Raw genomic sequence first — 25,482 nt, forward strand, 5'->3', positions numbered from 1 at the left:
TATCTTAGGATTTACATGATATTGTTTTTTTTTGTTTTTGTTTTTTTTTTTAATACTGTATAAATGGATTTATTTGTAAAGCCGAGTGTATTTTTTCACTTTGCAACAGAGAATTGCAAAACCCCTGGCATTAGTACACGTACTTTGTTAATAATTTTTGGATTTCATGGCGACTTGCATGATTTTGTCTGAAAGAATGCAGATCTGGTTAAATAAGCGCGTGGTGCCATTTTAGTTCTCGCGCCACACTCACGAAATGGCGCACGCGAGACAGCGGGCCCGAGAGAAGAGTGCGCATTGTTTCAATATGATTCCTTATACATTATTGTTGGCCTCAAATTAACCACATTTCTGTTTAATGTTGCATGTATCTCGGCATATTCTAGATATTGGCGCCTATTGCACCCCATGATGGCTGTGTGGACCCTCCTCCGGTTCTTCTTGTTTAAAATATAGCCTGTATATGAATGATTGCATTGCTTGTGCGTTAAAAAGAACATGATATATTTTTGAAAAGGGTTTGTAGGAGTCTGTCCTGAGTCTTTTGTAGCTCGCCTCAGAAAACAGGCTATTACCCATGCTATCTCCTCATACAGAGGCGCATGCAGTGTGTGCAGCAGAACGTGAACTTTGACCCGATGCAAGGGCACATCCCCTTTTACATCAAGAAAGGAATTCGAGACTTGTTATTTTCTAACAGCCTGTACTTTACCCACCACCCACCACAACCAACCCACCGCCTAAGCAAACGGAAAGCCGAGGAGAGCCGAGTGCGCATGCGCTGCTTTCCAACTAGCCCCACTCCTCCCCTCCCCGCCCCATGCACACACGCGTGTGTGTATATATGTGTGTGTGTGTGTGTGTGTGTGTGTGTGTGTGTGTGTGTGTGTGTGTGTGTGTGTGTGTGTGTGTGTATATATATATATATATATAAATATATAGATATAGATATACACGCACATACACACGCACATACATCAATGTGCATTGATCTGTTCACTCCCTGTGATAAAGTGCAGCCAGCTGATCAGATCTCATCCCATTCAACTTACATCGTAAAAAATTCCCATAATTTCAAACCTGTATTTACTCTAAGCATTCATTTTGACAGCTATTTCGTGTTATGATCAACACACACAACAGTTTAGTCCTTGAACTGAATCATATCCGTTAATATCTGGAGTCATACTGTACAACAGTAAATATCACAGTACAGTGGCAGGCTCACCTGTTTGGGCAGCATAATTGAACCAAATTTTATGTCCCTTTCCACCTTAAACATGGATCCCTGTAACAGCGTAAAAGGTCCCTTTTTCTGCTTTTAACCCCAACCCCCTACCCCTATCCTGCCCTGGCCTGTAGCTCTTTCAACCTTTCAGAGTTTTCCCCCATCTGGGTTCAAAGGTCAAGATGCAACGCTATAAGTAAACGAAATGGGAACCCCCCCCTTCTCCTTCCCTCTTCCATACCATGCCAAATTCCACAGTTCCCAAGACAAAAGGGAAAGAGAGGGAGAAGGAGGAGTTTTTCCACATGATAATGCAGCAGAAGGGCCTTAGTCTCTTTTTCCACCCCCACTGGTTACCAATGCAGTGGCATTCCACAGTTGAGCATGTTGCACCATGCTCATTGTAATGTGATGGTCGTCGTAAGCATTGGTGACCATACGTGCTGACATATTCAACTCGTTAGGGGTGCTCATAACAGCTTGCAAATTTGTGATATCTCTCAATTTCATAAAAACCACATCTTATCCCAAGTATAAAAATTATATTAGTTCTACAGATGTGTTTCTCATTGCACAGTACTCACCATGGTCACTAAATAGTATATTAATTTTGTACACTGCTGTAGATTAGGTATAGGCCGTATGATTTTACCACACTATTTGGTATGCTAGTGGGCCCACCTTGAAAATGATTGTCTTCTGGACGTTTTATAACCGCTACATAAACAACAAGTTACGAGCAGTATAGAAGGTGAAAGCTGTCTAAAATGGACACTGCAATAATATCAATGGTGTTATACTCCAACACTTGTGGTCCTTACCAAAGTAAATTGTTTATATATTTAAATGGGTGGAAATGTAAGATTTTTTTCAAATAATAAAATTAATACGTTTTAGTAATATTGGGGGTGCCCAAGCTCCAGTGATCTAAAATCCAGTAGGCATACTAGCACATAGCCACACAGATGTACATGCACAAATAGATATTTTTTGTTAATGATAATCATTAATTTTTTTTTTTTTAGGTCATCATTTGTATAACTCACTTGAACTATATTGTGTATTGGTTTAAAATGTTTTCGGGCATTTATATGTGTGTTCTGAACATACAATTTTGTGAAGCTGTGTGGTGTTTTCATAGTCTCTATAAGGGTCATATTTCATGTTGATCATGATGTTGATTAAATTTATATAGTTTTTTTTTTTTCCTTCTTCTTTTTTCAGCTAATACACAGTGCATCATATCTGGTCCTAGATCAGCCATCGTGGAAGGTGTAGTGTAGCTCAATCTTTGAAAGTGTTCTAGATGATTTCCTTCCGCTAGAGCACAGAGGAGGCAGTAAATATACGTGCGATTAGCAGGTTATGGCTCTTGAGTTCAACGTTTGAATTTGTAGAAGCTTCATCAGATATTTGTACTGAAATTAAGCACTGCTTGTATCCATCTCCTGTCTGACAAAGGCATAGCACAACGGTTTTCTTTTCTCTGGTGAATGTTAGCAAATTACATCTACAAGATAACCTTACAAATCTGTGTGCGATGCATGACGTGCTTCTCATTTAAAATCTATCATTTGATTTTAGTAGATGACATTTAAAAAAATTAGTGTGCAATGCCCACACCAAGAGCAAATTTGTTTTTGCAAAAATATAGTACATAGTAGACCAATGCTAATATAAATACATACTATGAAATAACAAGCTTTTATTCTACTGGAGTTTGTGAACATCCCATTTAAAAATGTACTCCCTTATTTCCGTAGTAGTTACAGGTCATGGACATACTCGAGGTCTTAATTTGTGCATATATCAGTTTAGGATGAATGCAATGTCCCACTCCTTCACAACAATCAAATGAGTTGGACTAACTTTTTTGGACAATTTGGAATTTCTTGGCCTCTTTTCACCAAAAAAAATAATAAAAATGATGAGTTTCCCCTCCTTTCCCTTTTTGCATGTTTACACTTGTATCTGCAGAGCTGTTGTAGCTAGCATCTCTGATTTAGCTTCATACTTTTTAATTAGTTTTGGCTGCAGTCATGATTTTGGAGCAAGCTCTGATTTCCCAAAAGCTTTGTAGTTTGGAGAGACAAAGTGCTATCTGTCTCTCCAAGTTTTTGTCATGTACCCTGAGATGAGACGTTGTTGTTGAAGAAATGTTAAATTTATAATAACAGCTTAGATTCTGTTTTTATCCTATCAGTTGATGTTCCTGATCAATCATGTAGCTTGACTAAGATATTTTTTTTCTTGCTCTTTACAATTTATAGGATAAGTTTTTAAGGGCTCTTGAACCTTAAAACACGAGTTTTAATACAATATGTATTTAGTGGATTTTATATGCACAATAAGACAGGCTTTCTTAGGCTTCTCTGTCTTGTAGAAAACAGGCCGTCATGATTAGGCTCCACCTTCTAAGCTTCTAAAGGGTTAATGCTGCATCAGCATGCCCTGATTGCCAAGCTTGTGGAATAACCTTTGACCTCTTAGTGGGGTGGGGTGAAAAAAGAAAGCAGAGCTGAGTGGGGGATGGTGGTCCTATCAGGTACAACGAACGCAAAGAAAAAAATATGGTGAAGGGGGAGGGGAGGCTGCTGAGGCCTAGCGAAGTTCCTTCTTCTCCGCCAATACACATGGTTCACCATTAGCAAGAGAAGATACCCTAAAGCTCTTCAGTGACCATGTTTCTTTATTCAGTAGAACATAGAATAGCTTTCACAGATTCTGGATCACCGTTCCTACTGAAGTTCTGCCCAGTATCAGTGTGTGTGGCCCCTCCGTCCCACCACTGTAATGGACTGTGATCCAATTGCCTAACTAGGCTTCGGGGGAGCGTTTTCATTGACTTGAGGAACCTCTGGATAAGCTGGCCTTCTCCACCTAGACCATAATCAGCTTAGAGTTTTCTTCCATGGACTCCTGTTATGAAGCTAGAGGGAAAGGGAGGGTATAAGGCTATGAAGATCATCACCTCCCCCACCTCTGCCACACACACACACACAATTTTCCAGCATGGACTGGGGAAACTTGCTGGGCTTGTCCACTCAACTACATATTTACTCAATATCTTAAAAGCTGTACTTATTTCAGTCCCAGATCCTAGTGATTTTTTATGTTGCATCTGAAATGACTTCTCACCAACTGCACCCCCATATCAAATTCTAATCTCAGTATATTATTATTATTATTTTTTTTACATTTATAGTAGCTATTAATTTCAGATTTATCTTAGATCTTCACTGGCTTTGAGGAAGTTGACAAACAATTAATTATTTTTTCACAAACTATTTTATAATTGCTGGATAATATGAATTAATTAGAAAGTAGAAGAGATTTTTCTAAACCTACCAGTATAAATATTTTTATTTGTAACAAGTACATTGTTATTGCCTCTATTTCTGATATAGAAATTGTGAAATTAAAATTGGAAGTAGAATTATTCATTCAATGCTAGGATCAGCAGCAAATTAGTTATTTTAACTGTATCAGCATGCAGAATTTTGTGTTCGCTTAATAATAATAATAATAATAATAATAATAATATATGCCATGTTCATTTTGTTTTTCTAAAAACTCTGAGGGTGGTAGTGGCTATTTGCTGTTCTATTGTTTAATAAATCTGTTTTTTAATAAATAAAAAGAGAAATTTTTGTCCTTACTTTCTAGTTGACCACAGTCTAGTTTGACCACAGTTGCAGTTTTATTTTTGTTTCTTCAAGCACATAGATCATGCAGTTAAAACAAGTAAAGCTAGGAATAAGTGAGATTAAATTTTTTTTATCATAAGCTGATATCAAACAGGAGTGATAAAAGTATTTTTAAAATATTTCAGATGTGAATACACAATTGCATGTATACTTAGTTGCTTAATTGTTCCATAAATTTTATCCACATTTTTTTTTTTTTTTTATCAGAGTTGTAAGTCACGCAAGGATTAATTAATTAATCAAATTTCTTTATATACACTGTTAAGTTTTCTTGTAGTCGTTAGTTGTTTTCGACTGACCAGAAATCAGTTTGGAGGTCATTACTATCATGCTTCATAATATTTAGAAAGGCAGGTCTGGGGGGAAGAGATCAGTGTAAAGGTCTGTCAGGAGTACCGAGTTCTTGCCGCCATATTGACTGAAGAATCCCATGCTTCATTACTGCAGTCATTTTGTAGGCCGACCAGATCCAGCTTTGAGCACAGCTCACTAAAATACAATAATTACAATGAATTGTAAGGAATTGAATTCTGATGAATTGTTTTCTTTACAATATATACCAGGAGATAATAATGCTTAGTGTGTTTATGTGTTGGGTGACTGGGAAGGGCTAGGAATGCTTATTTCTCTCTTGGAAGCCCATTGTTTCTTGCTCCCTCCCTTTTTTCTCCCCGCCTTTTTGCCAGTACCTCTTTTCGCTCTTTTAAACTCTACTGATGATTGGCTGAAATAAGAAACGGCTCACAGGAAGTGGCAAGGCAAAGGGTGATTTACGCTAACAGCGTTTCTTGACTAGGATACTTCCTGTGTGCTTAGTTTCCTGTCTAACCTTTCACCTTGCTATTCCACTAATATAGGTAATTGGTTGCTACATGGCTCAGCTCTTTTTTATTGATATGTGTGTGCGTGTGTTTGTTAGTCAGGCAAGGTAGTCCTGACAACGTTAAGTGTTTTATTTTTTTATGAAGGCTATATATATTTTTTTTTTTCCAAAAAAAAAAAAAAAAACCTGAGACGATAAAACCATTTTGTTATGGTTACTACGGATAAGAATACAGTTAGGTGTAGGAATTGGTGTAGAAAAGTCTTATTATTATTATTATTATTATTATTATTATTATATGTAGGAAGTTACATACATATATGTGTGTGCATGCGTGTGTGTGTTTGTGTATCTATGTATGTATAACCCTATATACTAAAAAGTCACAAAAACAAACGTGTGTGTGTTGCTATTAGGTTATGTAGCCAGTTTTGTTGCAGAAATTCATATTCTGTTCAATGAAACTGGAATAGCACTGAGCCATTATTAGTAGTAACGGAGTATTAGTATTTGAAATTATATACATTTTTGAGAATTTCGAGAGTAAATATTTTGCTATGATGAAATTTGAGTTGTGCTTGTTCCTTGAATGATTCTGTAAAGGTACTATGCCATCACTATCTTTTTTTTTTTTTTTTTTTTTTTTCTTCTCCCTTCTTCTCAACAATATGCTGGATATGACATTGTGGGAAGAGTCAACACTTGAGATTCATGGCAAACACCTAGCTAGCCCCCTCGAGTAGCCGCCTAAACTCTGCTGGCATTCGGTGTATGATCTGTTGGTATGTATAGGTCTCATGCCTGTGCGTTGAGGTGTCCCTGACACAAAAGATTTAACTGTGAATTTATCATTTTTTCTGGGAGAAAAATACACTCTTAAAAAAAAAAACATCTCTGAGGGATGTGTGAAGTTGTGAAGTTGAATGAGTGTGGTGTGAAGATGAAAACTCACAAGCGTCATCTTCATGTTCCACACGCACGTGAAAAAGCTTGTCAAAAAAAAAAAATTCCATGTTAAAATGAGTCTGATTTTGCTGTATGGTTGCACCTTAAATTGGTAGAGCATATTCCCATATTACACCCACTCGGATCTCCACCAGCTGTGCAGTTTCATTTTTGGCATTACAGTTAGGAATCCTCACTTTGCTTTGGGGTCTTTTTCCTAACCCAGGAACTTTTGAAACCCAGACCAAGTCCTGCAGCTTTAACTCACTAGTAGTGTGAGTAGTGTAGTGTGCGTGTGGGTGTGTAGTGTTAAATGTGCATTCTTTTTATATGCCAGGGTTCGTGTGCTGACTGTGTCTGATGGGTTTGAGTGGAATTTAAATATACTGCATGTCCATGGTAATACGGTGTGTGTGTATATATATATATATATATATATATATATATATATATATATATAGTGTGTGTGTGTGTGTGTGTATATATGTGTGTGTATGTGTATATATATATATATATATATATATATATATATATAATATATTATACCTTTTGTGTATAGATGTTAAATATGTGCTCATCAAATAAAGAAGGTGAAACTGTTGGCTCAGTGGGTGTGTGCAGAGGAGTGTATGTTTGCACATCATGCGGTGGCAGTGTCTGAAAGCGTGTTTATAATTTGGAGCGATGGAATGCTGTCTCTGTGTGTGCATGTCGCTGATGGACGGTGGGACCTGCTAAGTCCTCCAGAACAACTGAGGCTGGCCCATCATGCACCATGCACCAGCCTGCATGCACCAGCCTGCATGCATGTGGGCTCCCTCGCATGTTCATTTCCAAAGGGGCCTCCAGGGCAGCGAGCCTCTGTAACGGCTGCTTGAAAATGCACCTGCTTGTGTGCATGTGTACATGGCTTCATTGTGTATGTTGCCGAAAGTGTATTTGGGAGCTGCATGGTGTGTATTGTGAGTAGGAGTGCACGTGTGCACACCAGAGGAACGGGATGTTCTTGTAACATGAAAGGGCGTAGGCTGTATCCGTCTGCATGCCTGCTCCATGTATGTGTGTGTGTGTGTGTGTGTGTGTGTGTGTGTGTGTGTGTGTGTGTGTGTGTGTGTGTGTCTGCATGCCTGTGCCAGCAGAGACGAGGGTTTTTAGAATTGTGAATGGAGATGGACATGAGAGGAAAGCATTGCGCATGCAAGTGTATCTTCCAACTTGGGCTTCTCCATGGGCTTATTTTATACTTTTGTGCACATCAGCTTTTGGTTTGTGTTTAAAATCTTTAAGATTGATTGACGAGCCTATTGACCGAAGGCCTGATCTTTTGAAATGCGCTGCTTGACCCTGCCCCCAGCTATAGGACAATAGCACAGAATGACTCCTCCATAGCAAACTGAACAAGCCCCTTCTCTTACTTCTGGGTGTTCTAAAAAGCCTTCACCTTTGCCCTTCTCAAGAGGTGCATTCTCTTCTTCTTCGGTCTTCTGTTGTCCTAGTTCACTATAACTCAGGGCCTTTCTCTAGAGTCGGTTATTAAATGCTCTCGGTTCCCTCAACCTTTTAACAGTAAGTTTACATTTTTCCTCATTTCTTATGGATGCGTTCTTGCCTCTGGACTGACAAAAATAGGAAGTGCACGTATAACTGAAAATTTATTTTAGCATGTTCTGTACACTAAAATCAGATTTTGTCTTACACCAGCATTCACGATGGCTATAATGGCTGTAAATTGGTAGGGTCATGCTTGTTTCATCAGCGGAAGCAGTGTGCATATTTTAACTTTGAAATTTTAATTAAGAGCGGCTCCTCCACCCCCAGTCCCCAAACAATAGAGGAATACACAAAAAGACTGTCCTTCTCCACCCCTCAACTTCCATCCATCTTGTTGGCGTAAAGCAACAGTGATGTTTTAGGTCTAACAGCCAATGACGCCAAGGTTCACTAGGGATCGTGTGTGGCCGGAAGGGGGATGGAGGTGTATACGTGTGTGCCTGTGGATTGTTCAAGTGTCAGGGTGGGGGAAGTGTGCAGATAGCCGAGAGCCATTGATCAGCACCAGAGCAGACTGGTGATTTTTGGCAGATCTAAATCGGGGTATTAAATTGTCCCATTACAAACCAAATCTTAGGGTTTCTCATACAATCAAGTATCCTAAAACCACGTGTGAATGGGGAGAAAGAAGTTTATTAGTTAACACTTGGACCGTCTCATGGCTTATTACAAGGAAGCCAACAAAATGGCTGCCATTGTTAAGTCCGACATGTTGTTTGAGCCTACTCTTAAAGGATTGATCCAAGATCAGAGCAATGCCCAAGATATTTTTTTTTTCTCAAACAGCAACTGAGATGCACTCTAAAGCTGTGGGGATTTAAAATGAGGTAATCTCTGTAGCTTTTGGGACTTGATAGGCTTTTATCCGCCATTTTCAACGAGCCTTAAAGAGCGATGAGGGGTGGGGAGAGTAAATCATTCTGTTCTCCAACCAGTGGGTGGGTATAAACTCCAAGGTTCAGAGGTCACCAGGGACTCTGGTTTTAACCCTTTCCAAACTCTGGAGAGGACTTGAGCAATGCACAGAGGTGGGCTCCTCCCTTTTGACCCCTGGTGTGAACTTTTCCTCCTTGTTCCCCTGCACTCCATCTCCATCTAGAGGCTCTACTGTACAACAGCAAGGCTTAGGAAGCCTTTGACTTTCAGTGCAAGGTTAAAGCCACATGACATTACAACCTGAGTAGCATTTGAAGCATGGGAGGATTACTGTCCAAGTGTCCTGCTGCATCTCGTGGGCATTGTATTGGAATGTCAGTACAATGGATGCTGCTGTTTTTGCCGTTATCAGTTTATTCACTCTCTCGCTCTGTTATTTGCTTTTTTTTTTATCATGCTAGTGTCTCATGGTTTTTCTGTTGCTACTCTTTTATTACTTCCTCTCTCACTCTTTCCTCTGATTCTGTCCATTCTCTTGCCCTCCTCTTGCCCATGCCCATGTGCTGGGATGGTTCCAGGACAGCTGGCAGCGTACTACAGTCGTCAGTGTCCGGTTTCAATATCCCCATTCAATCTCTACTTGCCGTTTTCTCTCACCCTGCTCATGCTGGCACCCTGTCCCTCACCCTACTGCTGCTTTTCTCTTTCTTCACCACATTTCACTTTATTAGCCACTCAGTACTTGGTTATATGTGTCTTAGGTGTCCCTTTCACTTATTCATTTGCTTTTTTGTTCACCCTTAGCTCCACTGTGATGTTTCCCAGCTTCAATTTTGTCACTTTTCTGAATTAGCAAACGTACAAAAAAGTGGGGAAAAAAATACATATCTTCTTACTTGTCATGTGCTATTATAAGCTATTTTTGGTGTTACTTCAGTTGTGTTAGTCATTCCCACTTTTCCCCCCGCTGCCAACTGAGCAAGTTGTCTTAATTCCATATTTTTCCTAGAAAAATGTTGGGAGGTTTTCGAAGGAAAGATGTTGTTGTGGCTTTTGGTGCCAGTTGTGGCTTTTGAGAATGAAAGAGTGGAACCAGTAAGCAGAAGACATCATGAGGTGGAACTTGAGTTCTTTACGTGATGTTTATTGTGTGTTGTAGCATTGCGTCCATGTGTCACATCAAATAAACACTCGAGTCATAATATTAATTAGCAGAATATAGTTAAAATGAGCACACTAATTGGCATGCTATACAGGGAAGAAATAGTAATAATGCTAGATCTTAGTGATTTTGCATAATGTCTATGGACCCCATGCTATTCATTTATAGGTAAATAATCAAATTCAATATGTTAAGCTTAATTAGTCATTTTACGTTGCGTTAAATCTTCGCTTAAATTGGAAAAGAATTGTACTGCCACTGAACAGGGAGTCCATGTAGTGAATTGTGACCAGACTGTTGATTTGTTGGAAATATTTTTATTCCTCTATGGTACTTGCATCCAATTGCATTTGTCCCTTGTAAATATTTCTCTTTTTTTAATGCACAATCATAATAGTTAAGATTTGTTTGTCTTTTAAAATAAGAGAGCCAAGTGTCTCACCATTGCTCTTTCTCTCTCCTCTTACAGGACCAGGAAACTCCAGATTAGAAACATTCCACCGCATTTACAATGGGAGGTGAGTGTGCTCTCTGTATCTAGTAAATGAATCTGCCCTGTGCTGTATCGATAGACCAGACACAGCCCACTTTCGCCTTGTGGAAATGGAAACGATCTTGTTGCTGTAGATGCTACAACTCCAAGTGCTCCCAGGAAAAACAGGGCTTTTATGAATTGGTAAATACAGAGACAACAAGAAGATGCCCCTTTTTTTCTGGGAAAATGATTTCGGGTTGTCAGAAACTGAAATCTCTTGTGGCATGATGAATATATGGACAGAGATTAAAAAGGCTTGAGCGTGCAATGTAACATACGAACTTGAGCAGGTTTTGTTGCAGACCAAAGAGAATTGTACTGATCAAAACTGCCATTCCGAAATATATTTGTATATTTCGTATAGTGTATGTGTGTGTGTGTGTGTGTGTGTGTGTGTGTGTGTGTGTGTGTATATACACACACACACACATATATTTTATATTTTGAATGCATGTGTATGTGCTAAGTCTATTTCATTAAGATCATTGGCAGTCAGGGTGATTGAATTCTGTGTATTTTGTGACCCCACTGGATTTTCTTAAACTGAATTTTCCTCTTTTAGTTGTACCCTTTTGATTGCAGTACCTTGCATTTATCAAGATGATGTAAGAGTGATGTAAGATGTAAGACTCAACACTGCTGGTAATCTTTTATATAGTGTTATTTAGAGGGTTGAAAAAACTCAATATGGAACTGTGTGTTGCTGTCCTGCACCATTGTGCCACCTGTGTGTGAAATGTAACTTGCGGGGCGTGGCACGGAGCACGCTGCAGCACCAGGTGGGTCGGGTCTTTCTCCACTCGGCCAGCCCCCACTGGGCCACGTGTTCCGCTGTCTCCACTTCCTCCATCAGCCACACGGGGGCGATGGGTCCGATGGGTCCGATTGCCGATCTGTGTTCAGTTTAGGAACTCGTACACATTGTACACATCATTGTGCACAGCAGATAGGTCGGAATCTGAACAGATTCAGCACTACTAGTTTGAATCTGAATGAGGCTCAGGGTTATACTCAAAAGATTTTATTTTTCAAAACCTGGAGATATTCTGTCACTTGTGTCCAGGTGTCCCACCTTGAGCTGTGAGTTTAGTGGAGAGTAGCACTGAGTGGAAGTAGGCCTAGAGTGTGCTGATATCTTAATTTTGGTGGCTTTACATGTCTGTAAAGTTTAGCCATCTCCACCACTTTCAGGTTCAGCCATCTCCAAGTTTAAATTTCTTTCCTATCACGGTCCTTTCTTTTTCTTTCTCAGGTGCTTGATGGTCTACTTGCACAGTATGGAACTGTTGAGAACTGTGAACAAGGTGAGCAAACAATTTTGCCTGACAATATTCAATGCCTGTTTGATCTATTTTAAATCCAAGTTTATCAAACATCTCATGAATTTCTTTTAATCTCTCCTTCTTTCTGGCTGTAGTTAACACAGAAAGTGAGACAGCTGTGGTGAACGTCACTTATGCGACTCGGGAGCAGGCCAGACAGTGAGTGCACGTTTTGGTGTCTTATTTATTTTTCCTTAGAACATTATCGGTTGACCTTGCATTGGCTCAGTGATTTGCTATTTTTAAATTTTCAAAAGTAATCATAACTTTAAGATAATGAAAGTTTGAAAATGGAACTTGTAAGAACCATAATACATTACAAACTTAAAAACAAACGCTGCTCTTCATGTCCATGTACCTACTTTGTCCCGCATGAGCAAGTCCTCATTTCACAACTTGTCTAGTAACTCACAACTTTCGCAAGTTTTAATTCATGCCGAACGATAATGTCACTGAAGTCTGGAATGACCCCCACATTGCACCTGTGCTGGGGTTTTATGCTAGAAATCAAGCTCACTGGGCTGCGTATTACAGTGGAACTCGGGTTTCTCCGCTGCACAGCACAGCTGTGACACCTAGTGGTGCATTAGCTGTGCTGCAGGACCATCTGTGAGCGGTCAACTTTAAATCAAACATCATGTTGATCAAAAGTCCTTGTAAAACATCTGTTGTTGAGTTGGGGTGCAAGCTTTCTCTGCTATTTGATTTGTTTACTCACATCATTATGTTATCTCTATTAGAAATGTTCTGAAGTCTTTTTATTTGGATGTTTCAGAGCAATCCAAAAGCTGAATGGCTACCAGTTTGAGAACAACACTTTGCGCGTGTCCTACATACCTGACGAGAGCTTGGATGTTGACTCCCAGCGCAGCCCTGACAATGGTCGGCGCTCTGGATACGGTGCCCGTGTCAACTCCAGGCAGGGTGCCCCTGGCACAGGGATGCCCTCCAAGCATCAGCACACTGATATACCTCTCCGTTTGCTTGTACCAACCCAGTACGTGGGCGCCATCATCGGCAAAGAGGGTGCCACCATCCGCAACATCACCAAGCAGACTCAGAGCAAGTGAGTACCTGCTGCATGCTGGTGACTGTGATGATCATCATCATAAACTTGTCTTTGAATACATGTTTATTCATCCATACACTCTCAGAACCACAGTGTAACTTAACAAACAATATAGAGATTCATACATATACAGTATTATATAAGATGCAACTACTGCTACAAGTATAAGACAAGAGTGACGTCCAGTATTCCTGTGTCAAGCAAATGATAAGTGTAGCACAATGCAGTAAGACTCGGTAGCTTTCAAAGTTCAATTTTCTAACAACAGTTTTATTTTACCCTTTTAAACCCTTTTCAGGATTGATGTCCACCGTAAAGAGAATGCTGGGGCTGCAGAAAAGCCCATCAGCATCCACTCGACTCCCGAGGGCTGCTCGGCGGCCTGCCGCATGATCCTTGACATCATGCACCAGGAAGCCAAAGACACCAAAACGTAAGTGAGCTCCACACATTCATTAAATCTTAACAGGGGTATTATTCCATTAAACCTTTCCAGATTAACACCACGCTTGCCTAAAGCCATATGACCTCTCCAGGCACTTCACTTGACCAAGTGAAAAGTTTTCTTTCTCATTTTCTGGTGCTCCAAAATGAATTGGGCAATACAAGGTGGTTACTGCCCTAGGGATGGGTGATCTGAGCAGTTTCACCTGTCATAACCTTAATTAAAGCTTAGTTAAGTTTGTAGTGTTGGTGCACTGGTCTCAGATGAGTGGTGAAGTTTTTTTCTCTCTTTCGCCAGTGCTGATGAGGTGCCTCTGAAGATTCTTGCCCACAACAACTTTGTAGGTCGTCTGATCGGCAAAGAGGGGCGCAATTTGAAAAAAGTGGAACAAGACACTGACACTAAGATCACCATCTCACCGTAAGTCTACAAGCAAACACATCCTCTCATTACCTAAGACATAACTGACCTTAATTGTTTCCGAGAGTTTGAATGTTGAATGGTGCTCTCTCTGTGCAGGCTGCAAGATCTGACCCTGTATAACCCTGAGAGAACCATCACAGTGAAAGGTGCCATTGAGGCCTGCTGCCTGGCCGAGCAGGAAATCATGAAGAAAGTGCGAGAGGCCTATGATAATGACATCGCTGCCATGAATGTAAGTGTGTGATGGAGTGAAACTCTGAGGTTTATATATATTAGGTTGACTCTTGTGCTCACGTTTCATTTCTGTCCATCTCCAGCAACAGACGCACCTCATCCCTGGACTGAACCTTGGAGCGCTTGGTCTTTTCCCTCCATCCTCCTCCATGCCTCCTCCTCCCCCTGGAAACCCTGGGGTTTGTCCCCCATATGGCTCCTTTGGGGTAAGACACAGCTTGCATAAATGTAAACGTACAAGTGATTAAGTCTAGCAGCTATATTCATAAAACATGAGAGGAGAAGGGATGTCTTGGCATTAGTTTTACTTACCTGGCTCATAGGTACTGATTTCAATCATAAGAATTCTCATTTCTGATTGGGCAAAAGGTGTCGATTAATTTCTTGACGGTAGCTCTGTCCGCAAAACAAACCAAAGGTTTATACCAATGCGGATATGCTTATATGTGGATGCTCCAGATAATCTAAGCTTAAAAATAAAAAAAATTAAAGCGTGCTGCTCTTCAACAAATAAAGACGTATGATTGTTGATATGGTGACGCTCTCTGTGGGAAGATGTTAAACATTTACGGAAGGAGTCTCCAGTGTCAGCGCTTTGTAACGGTCAGTAAGTTTTCCGACACGGGAAAGTCTTCAGGACGGAGGACTTTGCACTTTGCAGTTTCTCTGTATCGTGACAAGTTGCGTTTTTGTCTTGTTACCTTCAAGAGAAAGAAAAAGAGGCTGGTGAGGGAATGACTGTTATGTAGCTGCTATAACGTAAGTGATAACAGGAACTAGCTTTTGTTTCATGGACATTCCACAATATTAGAATAAAAAGTACATCATGTTGTTCTTTAATTAATAAACAAGATGTAATCGCTGGGAAATTGCTGTGGTATAAGATGAAAACGCTTAGGGACATGCTCTTATTGGAAAACATTTGTATTTTATTGCTTACTTATTGCTTTGCCTGATCCTACACTTTATGTCCATAGGCTCCTGAGCAGGAGACAGTCCATGTGTACATCCCAGCACAAGCAGTGGGAGCCATCATCGGCAAGAAGGGCCAGCACATTAAGCAGCTGAGCCGCTTTGCTGGAGCCTCCATTAAGGTGTGGAGCTGCTAACACATCAACACACAAAGCCATTATGCAAATTACAATCATTCTTAATTAAAGATGTTTTAGGGGATGTTGACGCTAATTCGCTGATTATTTTTCTTCTTTTTTCAGATTGCACCAGCGGAGACACCTGATTCAAAGATGCGCATGGTCATTGTTACTGGTCCACCTGAGGCCCAGTTTAAGGTACGAATATGTATAACCGCTCAAAAACCTCAGCATCTGTGATCTGTGGCCAAACATTCTGTCACTCCTTATGGACCATTTTCCCCAACATAACACAGATATGAATGACAATGTTAAAAATGTTCCCAAATATCTTTTAATATTCTTGAACATCATCGTGTTTTAACATTATGAGTAAATATGAAAGTAAATATGAAAGAAACACTGTTCTTCAGGGTCTTTGTATTGACTGCTTTAATTTGGGTCTCTTCATATGATAGTTTTTAGGTCCATGTACCCAAGTACAGCTAACTATCCATTTATCAATATTTAAATCATCTTTCTGTTGTTCTTTAGGCTCAGGGAAGAATATATGGCAAGCTGAAGGAGGAGAACTTCTTTGGGCCGAAGGAAGAAGTGAAGCTGGAGACGCACATCAAAGTAGCAGCAGCAGCTGCTGGCAGAGTTATTGGGAAGGGTGGAAAGACGGTGAGGGATATTTACATTTTTTAAATAGAATGAGACAGGCAATCACACTGACACTTCGTGGCTCTGAGGAAAATCCTTAGTTAGTTATATCTGCTGGTTGAGCTTACAAATAATTAAAACTAATGCTAATAATTTACACTGTACTCCTGTAGGTGAACGAGCTACAGAACCTAACTGCAGCTGAGGTGGTGGTTCCTAGAGAGCAGACTCCTGATGAGCAGGACCAGGTTATTGTCAAAATCATCGGCCACTTTTATGCAAGTCAGGTATGTTTCACACAGGAGCACATTTTCTTACTTTACTTTTTGATTTTTCCCTGTTAATAAGGCTAATACCTTAAGGTCCAGGTGCCTTGAGTTACTAGATGTTTCCTTACTACTAGACAACATCTTAAAATGTACAGATGGGTGACAAATTAAAGGAAAAGCCAACATGAAGTGTCTTAGTAAGCTGGTGGGCCACTAGAATAACTCCAAAACACCTACAGGTCTCTGGAAAGATCGATGAAGACTATTCTTCTAAAACCTCCTCTCTCAGTTACTGTTTTGATGATGGTGCTGGTGCACGCTGTCTAACATTTCAGTCCAAAATCTCTCAAGTGTTTAACTGGGTTGAGATCTGGTGACTGTAAAGGCCGTAGCATATGCTTTACATCATTTTCATACTCCCCAAACCATTCAGTGAGCCCTTGTGTCCTTTTGATGGGTGCGGGGTCATCCTGGTAGACACTACTCCCATCAGGATAGAAATGCTTCATTATAGGATAAAGCTGATCAGTCAGAATAACTTGTACTGATTTGCAGTGACACTTCCCTCAGGCCCCCAGGGCCACCAGATTGTCCTTTAATTTGTAACCTGTCTGTATATACTATACATATTATATACTTTTCATCTTTTGTACATATAGACATTAGTCAGTTTATCAGGTTCATTCATAATATGTATGCACTTTGTATGTATACATTCACCTCCTTTACGCCATTCATCAAAAGAAAGGGACCACCATAGCACCACCATTAACCAGATAAATAGTGGATGCCAGATCATTCTCAGCACAGGCAACTGTGTCTCTTTCCCAATGCATAACTCAACCCATGAAAATAGAATCTTTATAACTCAACCTGTGAAAGTTCTGTGGTGGGTATTAGGTGGTCATGTGACTGGCATTTGAGGTGAAATATGCAGTAACAATAAATAACATTTAAAAATAGCAATTTCGAAAGGAGCTCAGACATCTCCTTTCTTGGTTAGATAGATGTCGTTGCTACTAGGGGTGTAACAACTCCGGTCATGATTTGATTGGATTCACGATACTGCGATCACAGTTCAGTTCAGTTCGAGTCTCCGAAAATTTGAACAAAATTTGAATGAAGAAAAATTATTTATTTCTGTGTAATAAATAATGCAAAACTGCATTTTATCTGTGTAAAATTAAATAAATTCAAAATAGTTATGAACAGGTTTAAAATTGTAAACAAAATGTATTACAGGTTTACAATATATTAAAAATAAATAAATAAATAAATTTATAAATTTGATTGAATAAACAAAGTGTCAGACCTGATCAACTGAAACATAATGAGCAGAAATTGAGCTCCAAAGTCAGCTAAAGTGCCGGGTTTCTGTAGCCTCTTTCTCGGGCACCATAGGTCACAGAGGTGTGGGGATGTGTTGACTGAAAGTACTGAAGAGCTCTTTTTAACCGTTTTATTGTAGTCTTGTAACTGCGTAATGTATAATGTGTGTTGGACATTGCCATCCGGAGCTATCGGGCTATCGATTGCTTCACAAGTTCAGATGACATCACAGGCTCGCCACAAAAGAATGTGATCACATGACCAGCGTGCTTTCTGTCTGTTTTAATTCTAAGGGTTGTGCCGTTTGGGACTTCTAGTGTTCAAACAGTACAACTGCATGAAATGCATAATTAATAGAATGATGATATCACACATTTCCATGATGCACATTGTCACATTATTGCATGGCGATGCTTCATTTCACTATGTATCCTTGCACCCCTAGCTGCTACTGAACAGTTTGTGCTGGTAGAATCATTTAGCCCAAGACATTAATCAAGATGTCTTTGTGTTCTTGTTTGCTCTAATGATGATCTGAAGTAGTTTTATCTCCACGCATATGTCCAAGAGGAGTAACCAAATCCAGCAATTATACTTCAGTAAAGCACAGCTCAAGTGGCAACATTGTGAAGGATTATGGGTAAAAAGTACTATAATTAAACACAAAGTGCACATATATAGTGTATGGTAGGTTTAGTTGATAAAGTAGCCAGTAAGTAGAGGTACAGGCTAGGTGTACCTAAAGGTAAGTGAGTGTATTTGTTAAAACTGCCCTTAATCCTTAAAGCTACATTGCTGAATAGGTGATGTGTTAGACAAATGTAATGGAATGACTATAAATTGAATACTGTCTTCTTATTTTTAGCTGGCCCAGAGGAAGATCAGAGACATTTTGACACAAGTTAAGCAGCAGCAGAAAGGTGGCATGGGAGGCTCTCAGGCATCTCACCCACAGAACCTGTCAGAGCTTGGGCCCCACCAGGGAATGACCCAAGAGCCTAGGAGGAAGTAACGGGCTCCAGCCCAAAACTGGACGGACAGACGGATGGACAGACAGAGGAGAAACAGCGGACTGACTGAGAGAGAGCGACACACAGACCCAGCGGTAGACAGGGAGAAATGAGCATTTAACAAAGAGGGGAATAAAAAGGAAATAAAAATGCCTGAGAGAGTACAAAAGTTTAGAGAAAAGAAACTAGAACTTTGAGTGATGTAAAAATAGAAAAAAAAAAGAAAAGAGAGAGAGAACTAGGAAACAGAGACCAGATGCCAGGTCGACTGACTGGAGATGGCAGGGACTCCTTGTGGCAGCTTATGAAATAATCATGGCTACATGGCCTTGAGAGTCCTGAGAGAAGCTCTCACGAATTGTATCACGCTTAGGGTACCCCTGCCATCACCAGTCACTCAAGTATTTTAAGGGTGTTTTTTTAAGAAGAGCTATATGTATAGAAATGTTTATTCAGAGGTATTATAATGAAATGCAGTGAGGCAGAGGTGGGGAGAGGGGAGCAGAGAACCCATCACATCGAGTCAATAAAGTGGCTCATCCTTTGCCTACGGGAAATTACGGGAGGGGCCATAGCTGTTAACACTGCTCTTTAAGTCCCTGGCAGTAAACTGTTGGGGGTAAGGACAAATAAAGAAGAAGAAAAATGAGGTTGTAAATATAATCTTCATGAATTTGTATTGAAGCACTGTTGAAGCACAGTGAGGGTACAGTAAGTGGGCGGGCCGAGGCTGACCCTGCAGTTCTATTGCAGAGGCTCAGCTCCGAGACGTAAACTTCACCTCCAGCCCTGAACTACGCCCGTGACGCTTGGCGGTGCGTGGCCCACACCCAAATGGCATATTTTATATATATTATATATATATGATATGTGAGTTAACCTGGCCCCTCAGAGAGCAGAGAAAACGGCAGTGGAAAGGGAATGTGGCACTGGGATCAGACCATCTTTCACAGATATTTTGAGATATTTAAAATTAGCTTTCAGTATCTGGGTTTTGCTGTATGTTTTTAACCAAGATTTAACTGAAAGCCAATGAGAGAGCACTGAGCTGCTGAGTTCTCATAAAAAAAAAAAAAAATCTGACTTTTCGTGCGTCGGAAAGATGGAATGGGATTAAATTATCATCCAAATAATACAAATTTGACTTTGACAGCAGGAGCCAATCTTCGATCAGTCCTGTTAACTTGAAGGCCTTTGATTTAAGATCACATGAAAGATGCAGCCTCCCATGGCCCAGCTCTCCACCTGCCTTTAGGTCAGAGGTCAACAGCAGGTGATGTTAAAATGGCTTCTGCGCTCTCTCTCTCTCCCCTACTCCATTCGATGTATGCTGATGAGGAGGCCAGAAAGCTGGCTTTCTTCACTCATCTTCGAACAGATTAGATAGAAAAAAATAGAAACCTACCTCAGGGTATTGTTACCTCAGTATTCCTAACGGCTTTTTTTTCTTTTCCTTTTTTTTTTTTTTTTTGGCTTGCTGGTGTTTTATATAAAAGCTGATAGTCCTGAATATTTTATTTTTTTAAGGAAGAAATATTTTTAGTTATTGTTGGATATTTTTTTTTCTTCCCCCTAGTTTTCGCGTGTATGTGTGTGTATGGATGGCACCCCCCACCTTTCCACATTTAATTTCAAAAAGATCCATATAGGCAAGAGGCATGAATTTCCTGGTATTTGCTGAATCAGTGCTAGCAGGTTCTTCACAGTTGTCTTTGGACCTATATCCAACTGAATTTGAAGTGTTTGGCTTTTTGTGTAGTGGTGCGACACAGTCATGGCATTTTATCACCTGACTCAAACGAGCATGAACAGCTTACAAATGTTTGACATACTGGCTTTTATTAATATCTGAAAGTGGCTCTGGCTGAAGATGAGTTGCACCTCTATCTGGCTCTATTTCATTGGTTTCTCCAGCAGTGTTGCAATGAATGTTATGCACTGAAGGCCTGGAGTCTGCCTCGGTTGCCAGGTTTGTGCCATGACTGTATGGTGAGAAGCAGCCCAGTAGCATCTCAGTAAATACATCGAATTATATATCAAGTTTAGGTTCAGCATAGTACTTACTTATCATCCTATATGTCCGTATGATGGGATGCGTGTTTTTGTTTTTTGTTTTTTTTTTTTCTAAAAAAAAAAAAAAAAAAAAAAAAAAAAGAAAGAAAAGGAAAACAGTTTAAGTGTATAGTTTTTTTGTTGAGGAAAAGTGGTCTGGGTGTTATAAAAGACAGAAAAAAAAACATCCTATCCTATGGTCTCAGTTAAATATTTTTTTAACTGAATGAGAATACTTTGGAAAATGGGAGCGAAAAATGAAGAAAGCAGTCACTTCACAGCAGAGACAGATTTAACCTGTATATAAATCACTAAAAAAAAAATAAGCAACTGAAAATTTTTGTATTTTTAGAATAAAAAAAAAGACACATGGACAAAGCTGGGCAATATGTAGCGATTTAAAGGCGAAAGATCTGTAGATACTGCCAGAATCCTTTTTCGATGAGTACACATTCCACCTGCGCATGGTTAGATGGCGCTTTTTGTGTGCTCGTTTTCACTCACAGGTTGAAATCGTTGCTTTTTTTTAACGCTTCCCTTTTTCTCAGTAGACAGCATTCTGCTGGGGTAGAATTGGTTCGGGTTGCATTGATGTGGAAAATTTTCTCCTCCTCAGGTGGGAAGAAGTCTGTCTCTCTCTCTAGCCTGTAGATTTCTGTCAGACCCTAAGACACACACACCACTTTAGATATGTTCAGACTGCAGCCTTTTGTTTAACAGCAAGCTTTATTTGGACATGACATCTGGTTGTGTACTGTTTCATCAGTTTTAGACAAAACAACAAAAAAAAAGGAACATAACTGAAAAATCTCTAGGATCTTTGAAAACTGGGGAAATATGGAGTCAAGCTGTTCAATTTTAAATTGGAATGTAAGTTGTAAAAGAGTTGAGAGGAAGATGGGCCGACTTTTTTTTTTTTTCTTTTTTCTTTTTTAAATAAAGGTAGACATTTATGAAAGCTAACTTAAACAGAGTTTAGGCTTTGTTATATTCTCACAGATTTGCTGGATCTTAATTCTAGGTCACTAAAATGAGTAGTCATGCAGTGCTGCCGAACGTATGATGAATACTACACTCATCTCCCTCCTCTCCTTTTCACTTATTTTGTCCTCCATCTATTTCTCCTTTCATCCTTGTACACAGCTCGCAATTTGTTTTTCCTTTACTCACATTATTTGCTACATATGATTGACATTTTGTTGTTTGGGTTTGGTATAGACCTTCACCCTCTCTCACGCTGGCCTTGTTTGTGTCTGTTTTCTCAGTTCTGTTCAGTCGTTTGACCCTTGCTTTCAGTTTTTATTTTTTCCCCCCCAAAATTTGGTATTGCCTTCAATTGGATCAGTTATTTTCTCTGTTTCTCTCTCTCCATCTCTCTCTCTCTCGATCAGGTTTCTTTAGAAAAGCACAGAGATCTCTTTTACTGCTATTAGATCATTTAAAATACTAACCAGTCACTCGTAATGCAGTTAACACCTGTGCCAAACAGATTTTTTTTATTTACTCCGTTAAGACCCGATCTAGGTTGTTCACGCTGTTCTAGGTGTAGTGTGAAGACTAATAACTTCCACTTCAGCACTCGCTCTGTTTAAGAAAGAAAAAATACAAAATGCCACCCCAACCTGTATACTACAAGTTTCAGGAACACAACTGCATGTTTTTTGTGATTCTTATGCAATTCCTTCACAAGGACTGTTAATACTCTGGAAATCATAGAAATATAAAAAGGATAAAAAGTCTATCCATTTCAGTGCACAGATTTACACATAGGCAACAGATCTAACCTCATTCTAGGCAGGTGTAGCAGACAGACAGATGCGCACCACAGGAATTTCATCCTGCTAGTTTCTGGCCTTCGCTCAAAGAAACCATTTGGGTGCTAATGACGAATTAAACCTCACATAACTAGGAAACGCTACCTCAAGACTTAGCCATAAGATTGTTTTATCAACCTGACAAGAGCGAAAGTGCATGTTACTTTTTCACTTTAATTTCTTTAATTTATTATTTTTTTTTCCTTTTGCTTCTCATTTTTTTTTTTTTCCAGTCACTCTTTATTTTAGAGTTGAGGCCGTGATAGAGGGAAGGGAGGTGAGGATTTGGTGAGCAGAGATGATCTGGGTGTTTGGTGTTGGGAGGACTTGGTTTGTAGACAAGCAGTGAAGGATCAGGAACATGGAGAACCCTCTAGTTTAAATTACACATAGTGTCACTACTCGGTCGTTTCTTGAGAGCACGTCAAAGTGTGAAGCATTGTCTTCACTCATGATATGTAAATACCCACTAAAGAGAAGTGCTCAATAACCCTCAAACACATTACGCTACCTCCTGATTCTGCTTATTTTCGACCTCCCATTAAACCAGTGCTCCGTACAGTCACAGAGTTCCCTTAGTTGTGTTGATAAAGTTACTCGGAGATCTGTACTGGTGTTTCTTTTGTAATGACTGACGTTGGATGTGACCGAGTCCCAGATCAGCATCAAGGGAAACTGGAGTCCCTCTCATCCTCAGCTTTCCACCCCACAGTCCTTCCTTTTCATTTTATCTTCTTCAATCAAGGAGCACGATACCTATATTCAAGTAACTTTTTTTTGTTGATCTACCTCTTAGAGAACAAATGAATAAATAGGACAAATGTAAAATGGGGAAAAAGGACACAAAAAAGTAAAAAAAAAAAAAAAAAAAAGTTTTGAAAAAGTCTCAAATGAAAAATAAGTAATAAAATAATTAATGATGTAAACAACTGGGTAGAAGCATCTCCATATACTGTAGTGAATAGTGTATTAAAAAAAAGAATACTTTTTCTTCCAAAGATGATTTTTGTTTTCGCCATTGTTTAGACCATTATTCAAGATTGATTGTTAAATAAAAATAAACGGAACGGGGAGGGAAAGTAAAAAGGAAAATATCAATTTCATTATTCAATTTCTTTTCTTTTTCATTCCTCATTAGATTGACTTACTTTCTTAAGTTTGCAATTCTTCATCCTTTATTTGATTAATTTTTCTGATTGCTTTTTTGGAATGACATAGGATTGTATCTCGTTTTGGATGCATTAGAATTCTCTCTCTCTCGCTCTCTCTGTGAACTGCAACATAGTACTCGTTGAGACATTGCAGAGCAGCATGATACTGAAATCATTTCTTTCTTTTTTTTTTAATCTTTATTGATGCAACAGGCAAGTAAGGGCCTATTTAGCTGACTAGGGCACAGTTTAGGAGGAGGAGAGGAAGAAGAGTGATGTATCACGTCTAGCCCCAACCCACAGCCCCCTCTTATAGCAGGTGCCATGGACACTATCTGGACTTTCACCTTTTTGCCTGCCAGTTTTCTTTCATTTCTCATCCACATTTGTTCTGAACTTCTTGTAAACAATACAGAGCATAGATATGAATGTGTTATTAAAAGATGAGAAAACCGGTAAATGTGTCCCAGTTTTATTTGTGGCTGAGAGGGTGAGAGGGTGTGGGTGAGAGGGTGTGGGTGAGAGGGTGTGGGTGAGGGGTTTAGAATAAAACTGCCATAAAAGTCATACTGCTCCACCACTCAGTGTTTTTTCTAATACTATGAGCTGAACTGATTATTTATTTATAATATAAATTATATAAATTGTGTAGGGAAGCAAGTTTCCAACGATTGCACCTGGAAAGCCACATACTGCTATAAATATAAAACAGTCTTAGAACATGATCTGCCTGGATTGTTGCTCTAGAGTTGATATCACACATGCTGCTAACCTTTGGAATTAATCATTTTACACTTCACTCCGTAGTATGATAGTAGGAGTAGTGTAATAGTTTCTGTATTATAATAGCCATAAATAGTATAATAGTTTGGCAAATATTACAGAGATAATATGAAATCAGTGAGAGCAGTTTTAATCTGATGAGCTACAGTTTGAAAGGAATTAGCCATATTTTCATTGCTAGTACTCATCAGAAGAGTTGAAATAACTCTTTTAAATAATAATAATATTGAGTAATCATAACCTTAGAGCTGACGAAAATTGTCTACAAATTTGCTCTGAATACTACACGGGCCATGCAAAGAACACTCCAGCCTCTGGGTTCTTCAAAAGTTCTTTGCAAACAAAAAAAAAAAGGCCTCAAAAGGTTGGACCCCTTTCTGACAGGGAAATATTTACACAGATGGACCTGTGTATATTGAAGATGATTTAGCAGACCAAGGGCATCAAAGCAGTACTGATTAACTAGGTTATCTATTAGCAGATGGCGAGCATCATAAGCTGAGGATTACAGACTGGAAACAGCTCTTGGGTTGATGATCTGTCAGAAAAGTGACACTGATTCTCTGAAGTCCAGCTTCCCTGGTATACAGCATGGAAATGGCCTCAATTTTAATATCAATATCAGATGGGTGTTACAGTTAATTGGAGAGGGGTTAAACTGATTTAGGAAGTGGAGAAGCACTACTTTTACACAGGTACAGACAGTAAAATGTAGCTATTATACGGAGTTCTTAACCTTAATATTATGGATCATAGATTATAGATCAGTTTCTATCCTAAGGGCTTGATTTAACTGTCTACAATAAGAGGCTATACTTTGTTTTCAATAGGCTATTCCTTCTTCTGGCATTAAAACGATATCAAAAGATTTTTTTTTTATTTTGGAAAGAAGATACATGACACAGTAAAGCTCTTAAGCTAGATAACTGAACAAATGTCTCGATGATCAAATGTTCCTTACACACAGCAGTTACCACTCGCCTGAAGAAACACAGCTTACACATGTTCAGCATTTTTC

The 25,482-nt window shown here is 39.4% G+C and overlaps 1 protein-coding gene across 1 annotated transcript in view; it reads left to right on the top strand.

Annotated features, from left to right (window-relative positions):
* igf2bp1 (insulin-like growth factor 2 mRNA binding protein 1) overlaps window positions 1–23,592 on the top strand; it is a 41,717-nt gene extending 18,125 nt beyond the window's left edge. The window contains exons 3-15 of the mRNA XM_034310315.2: window positions 10,762–10,810; window positions 12,080–12,131; window positions 12,245–12,308; window positions 12,925–13,215; window positions 13,517–13,651; window positions 13,961–14,083; window positions 14,183–14,318; window positions 14,404–14,526; window positions 15,298–15,414; window positions 15,535–15,609; window positions 15,946–16,077; window positions 16,230–16,343; window positions 18,520–23,592. Coding sequence (XP_034166206.1) covers window positions 10,762–10,810; window positions 12,080–12,131; window positions 12,245–12,308; window positions 12,925–13,215; window positions 13,517–13,651; window positions 13,961–14,083; window positions 14,183–14,318; window positions 14,404–14,526; window positions 15,298–15,414; window positions 15,535–15,609; window positions 15,946–16,077; window positions 16,230–16,343; window positions 18,520–18,666 — 1,558 coding nt within the window. The 3' untranslated portion in view covers window positions 18,667–23,592. The remainder of the gene's footprint in view (window positions 1–10,761; window positions 10,811–12,079; window positions 12,132–12,244; window positions 12,309–12,924; window positions 13,216–13,516; window positions 13,652–13,960; window positions 14,084–14,182; window positions 14,319–14,403; window positions 14,527–15,297; window positions 15,415–15,534; window positions 15,610–15,945; window positions 16,078–16,229; window positions 16,344–18,519) is intronic.
* Window positions 23,593–25,482: the final 1,890 nt, after the last annotated feature.

The sequence above is a fragment of the Pangasianodon hypophthalmus genome, chromosome 13 (genome assembly GCF_027358585.1).
Source record: "Pangasianodon hypophthalmus isolate fPanHyp1 chromosome 13, fPanHyp1.pri, whole genome shotgun sequence".
NCBI classification, from domain to species: domain Eukaryota; kingdom Metazoa; phylum Chordata; class Actinopteri; order Siluriformes; family Pangasiidae; genus Pangasianodon; species Pangasianodon hypophthalmus.